The 5,349-nt window shown below is 39.0% G+C and overlaps 1 protein-coding gene across 1 annotated transcript; it reads right to left on the bottom strand.

Annotated features, from left to right (window-relative positions):
* Positions 1 to 749: 749 nt before the first annotated feature.
* On the bottom strand, positions 750 to 3,203 carry LOC122057153 (pentatricopeptide repeat-containing protein At1g09900-like). The gene has a single exon (XM_042619164.1). It carries the CDS (start codon positions 2,823 to 2,825, stop codon positions 954 to 956), a length of 1,872 nt encoding a protein of 623 aa, XP_042475098.1. The 5' UTR covers positions 2,826 to 3,203; the 3' UTR covers positions 750 to 953.
* Between the last annotated feature and the right edge of the window lie 2,146 nt (positions 3,204 to 5,349).

Genomic DNA, 5,349 nt, shown 5'->3' with positions numbered 1-5,349 from the left:
TGCCCCATTACCCATACATCATGTTGAGTCCAACCATCTCTGCAACTCTTTTTTTTTTTTTTTTTTTGGTGTTATTCAAACTGATTCGTTCCTGGTCGCTCACTTATGATAGTCATAGGCCCACTAAGAATCTCTGCTTCCTTTCCGGTTTACAAGGAGTAACAGCTTTCAAGTTCAAATCAGGATCTCTTTACTCTTCCACCCACCGACCCATTCTTTTATTGCAGCAACCATCAAAATATTACTCTGTAAATGATCAAAGGGACCTACAGGTTTCATTTGGCCTGATTTTCTAGAAGGGAAAGGAACCCAGTGCATAAGGCTTATGTTATTACAGGGTCTGGGATGAGCAAATGCACACGGCCTCAACCCCCTGCTTGGAGAGGCTGGTTTGACCATTTTTTTTTTTGGGGGGGGGGGGGGTTAATAGGCCTGATTTTCTCTCTCTGTATTTCTGTGATCCAGAGAGGGGGAGGGGCCTAATTTGGCCTGATTTTCTCTCTCTATACCAAAGTCCTCTCTCTCTCTCTCTCTCTAGGTAGAGGGAAAGAACAATTTAAGCATCCACTCCATTCCTTCAGTCATACTTAAGGGTGATAGAAAATCAACAAAAACGATTTATATTCACAAGAAACACAAGGAAAGATTAACGGATCGAGTTTCATATTTAAGAGGAAAAATGAAAAAAGGGGAAACAAGCGTACATACATTTTGGGACATAAAAAACACAATGTAGGACTAATAAGTTGAAGAAGACTACCAAAATTGAATTTAGATATCAACTTGTGATGACATAAAAGGGAAGTAAGTTACAGCAAAAAATGTTAGGGTCCAGAGGAATACTCTTTCTCAAGAAAAAATTGAACAATGTAATCCAAGGATGTAACACACTCAAGCAAGGCAACCTCTCAAACCAACCCTACATCTTCTTTTTTTTTTGGTAAAAACCAACCCTACATCTTCACTGTTACATTTTGTGCAGAGCTTTTCTTCACAAGCCCACTGGAGCACAACTCATTCAATAATTCCAAAGCCTCCTTCGCCAGGCCTTCATAAGCCACACCTTCAATGAGAATAGTATATGTAGCTTCAGTGGGTTTACATCCCTTGGATACCATATAGGCCAGGAAATCAATAGCGAGGTCAGTCTGACGAGCCTTACAAAGGCCTAAAATGACAGAATTGTATGTGACAGAATTGGGACTGATACAAAGTTTTTCAAGTTGGTGAAAGAAATTAATTGCTTCATCAACCTTGCCTTCTCTGCTGAGCCCAGCGACTAGTGATGAATATGTTATTATATCAGGCTGGAGACCCTTTGAAAGCATCTCATCTAGAAGCTCTATGGCATGCTTTGTTTGCCCTGTCTTTGAAAGCCCATCAATTACTGTATTGTAAGTGATCAACACCAGAGAGCAACCTTTACTGCTTAGCTGGTGAAGCAGCTCAACTGCAACATCAACCTTTCCATCCTTGCATAAAGCTGTAAGCAATGTATTATAGGTGACGATATCTGGATAGCACCCTCGAGACATCATTTTGTCCAAGTATTCAATTGCCCGGTCCATCTTCTTTTCCTTACAGAACCCATGAAGCAACGGGTTATAACTCAGGGAATTGGGGATACACCCATGCTTCGGCATCTTCTCCAATACATCGATTGCACCACCAACTAAACCCTTTCTGCACAAGAAGTTGATCAGGATATTGAATGTAACAACACTTGGTGAACAACCTTTATGTAGCATATCAGCCAAGAAATTTTCTGCATCCATCCACCTTCCTGTGCTACACATGCTACGCAGAATGATATTATGGGTGATTATATTGGGCTGGCAACCATATGATGGCATGTTATTCAGGAATGTTATTGCTTCATCCAGTCTACCTTCTTTGCAAAATCCATTGATAAAAACATTATAGGTAACCACATCAGGTTTGCATCCCCTAGTCCTCATCTCATTCAAAAGCTTCATCGCCTGTCCAACCCCACTCTCCTTACAAGTCGCTTCTATCAAAATGGTATAAGTGATGACATCAGGATAACACTCCTTTTGCAATTGAAGATCAAAAACTTGTAATGCTTCTTTCAACTTTCCACGAACACATAGACTACGAAGGATCGTATTATATGTAACAACATCTGGTGCGACACTCATTCGTTCCAATAGATGTAAAGCATTATCCATCTTCCCTGACTTGCAGTACCCACTAATCAATACATTGTAGGTTATAACATCTGGAACAGCTCCAGACTCTTCAAGAATCTCTAAAACCCTAGTTGCCTTCTTAGTCTTACCCACCTTACAGAGCCCACGAATCAGACTTGTACAGGGAATTATGTCCGGGATGTCACCATGATATAACATGTTCTCCAGAAACTTCAAAGTTTCCTCCAACTCCCCATTTCTAACCAGGCGACGAAGATGAATGTTACTCTCAGAATCATCAAAATTTCGGAAAGCCTGACCAGAACCCAAACGAGAATGACCATTTTCAGCATGCCCATTCGGGTTTTTTAGAGGGTTCATTAATTTGCCATTAAAACCATTAGTCTCCACCTTCGAGACTGCAAAAACCCGGTTGATCCTGTTCTTTCTGGATCGATTATGTTTTCTCACTTCAACATCAGGGGATAAAACACAGCAAGAGGCCTTATACCCTAGAAAAACCTTCACGAATGAACTACAACTATTTGGACTGAAATGGTTGTAAACCCTAACACCAACTTCATCCCCAAACTTAATCCTTTTTCCACTCTCCTGAACGGCATAAAACAACGGGAACCTCCCAGGGTTTTGTTTTGCAGGAATTACCAAATCCATCTTTCTTTGTTCACTAGTTTCCCATAAAACTTAAAACCCAAATGCCCATAAAGAAAAATGCAGAAGGGCTTGCGCAAAAAATCCGTCGATAGAAGAAGGAGAGCCTAGAATCTAGAGAACCAGGGTTCCGAAACAAAGTATCCAATTTATACAAACAGTGAATTAACAAGGAGAAGCAGAGAGGAAAACAGTATAATAAATAGATGGAAAACTAACAGAGAAAGATACAAGAGAGCTTACTCTATGAAGTAGCAATAGTGAGAGTACTGTAGAGACGAAGGAGAATTCCCCGTTGGTTCACCGTTGATGGAAAGGGATACATTCTCACAAGGTCACACCAGAAGCATAGGCTGGTAGCGGCTCATTCTATCTGATGCTTTCTACAATCGTTTGTCTAGATCAATGCCTAGCCAGTAGGGGATTGGCCGGCCCAGGTTTGTATCTGTCAAGCATTGACCCAGACCTGTTTTTTTTTTGGTGTGTAGGATTTTGGTTCGGTTCATATCAAGGATTTAATTATTGGTATCAATATTGATATGATACCGATCTCGATAGGTCATTTTGGCCCTTAATTTTGACAAAAAAAATAGATTTTTTTTACAATTTTACCCCTGTTCCAATACTGATACCTAATACAATAAGGCCGATACGGTGATCATGATTCATATACATCAAATAGATACATTGTCTGATTGTCAAAAACACCCTCAAATTGTGCAATGAAGATTACTACAACACCACTTAGATGCCGATGGATAGTGTGGAATAGTGGTGGAACCTATGGTGGGCTTGGCTTAGGTTGAAGAGTGGGCTTTTTAATTAATTTTTGCAAGTTACTTCAGTCCAAATAAAAATATGGAAGACGGTTGGGCATGCAGTAAGATTTCGATAAGTCAACACTATGCACCAATCACGGGGTTGACATAGGTCGAAGAATGGGCTTTAAATTTGATTTTACAATAATTTCTTCAATCCAACTCAATAAAGTATTAATGAGAGTACAAATTTCATGGTAAAGTGAATTGTGCTTCACTAGGCATAGTGACACCAAAGATTACCCAAAGAAAAAACTTGATGGAGTGAATCATATGTAATGAAGATTAGTTGGGTGGATCTAATTGTGTCAAATGTGAGGCCAAATTTGGCTAAAAGTTAGGTGGATAAGACACTAAGGTCTCCTACTCACATCTTGAGCTTTAGCCTAAAAAGAGCTTGTCAAGTGACAAAATAAGGCATTTAAAATATCACTACTAAACAAAAGGTCAATGGGCCTGGCTAACTTTAGCTGGATGAGATCATTTAGATACCTATTCTGTCTAATTAGCAAGGTGCTTATAAAAAAAAAGAAGTCTAATTAGCAATGTTCCTCCTATATAAGCTCACTTAAAGTCACATGTCATGTATTCATATTGTATCTTATAGGATACAAGAATGCTCCCGGTTGCATGGCCCCCGCATCTACGTGTGAAACCGAAAACCTAAAATTTTCTCATTGACTTTCTTATATATACATGTAAAATTGAAACTGAAACTTCCTAAATGTTTTGGCTTTAGGTTGATTAGTAACAAAGTGAAAACCAATTTAGCTAGATTGAAATCGGACTGAACTAACCAATTGATTCCGTTACATATATCTGCATTGCTAGTACCTGATACTGATACGGATCAAGATTATTGGCCAAAAAGTAGTTTGTACATTTTCTAGTTTACACCTGATACAAACCAAATATGGCTCTCTCTCTCTCTCTCTCTCTCTCTCTCTCTCTCATATATGAAATGACATCATTGACCCTCTATTTACAAAATTATTCCATCAGCCCTCATTAATGCACTCATCTATGTCACTTGCTCATAAAACAATGGGAGGATTTGTGCAAGGAGAGCACAAGAGGTTGAAGTCTGGGCTTTGTTACATGGGCTTCAAACAACATACACAAGCAAGGATGGGGTGAGATTGAGGTTTGAATAGATTTTAAGCGAATGGTGGATTGGTTGTCGCAACTCGCAAGATGGCAAGAAATGATGGCCTTAGGATATGTGATCTTGTTACATGATGGTTATAAAATTCTAACTTATTTTAAGTCTAGAAATGTGTTTGGGGAGAGGATTTGGTATATCACCAATTTTCGATAAATTGGCAACATGCATCAATTCATACAACTAAACACGGGAGGACAAGGAAATATTTTCCAAAGTGGGATGAATAAAGATGGCACATATTGGGCACCCTGACTGCATGCCCAACTTTTCCTCATATATTTAAATGTGAGAGATTTTTAGTATTGGAGGAGGGTTCCTCATGTTGACATGTGTGAATAAGATTAATAATCTCAAACCAATAAATGTCTTGAAAAAGGTAATGAGATCCAGATAAACTGAAAAAAATAGTAATAAAATAACCCATACGAGAGGAAACTTGCACATTAATGGGGTGGGGGAGCTTTTTCTTTTTGTATGTGTCAAGCTTCCGCTCCATACTTGGGCTATAGAAAATCAGCCTAGTTCCCATTGACTTTTTTTTTTT

The sequence above is a fragment of the Macadamia integrifolia genome, chromosome 12 (assembly GCF_013358625.1).
Source record: "Macadamia integrifolia cultivar HAES 741 chromosome 12, SCU_Mint_v3, whole genome shotgun sequence".
NCBI classification, from domain to species: Eukaryota; Viridiplantae; Streptophyta; class Magnoliopsida; order Proteales; family Proteaceae; genus Macadamia; species Macadamia integrifolia.
The sequence above is the reverse complement of the archived record's forward strand: the minus strand, read 5'-3'. Positions and strand labels throughout refer to the sequence as shown.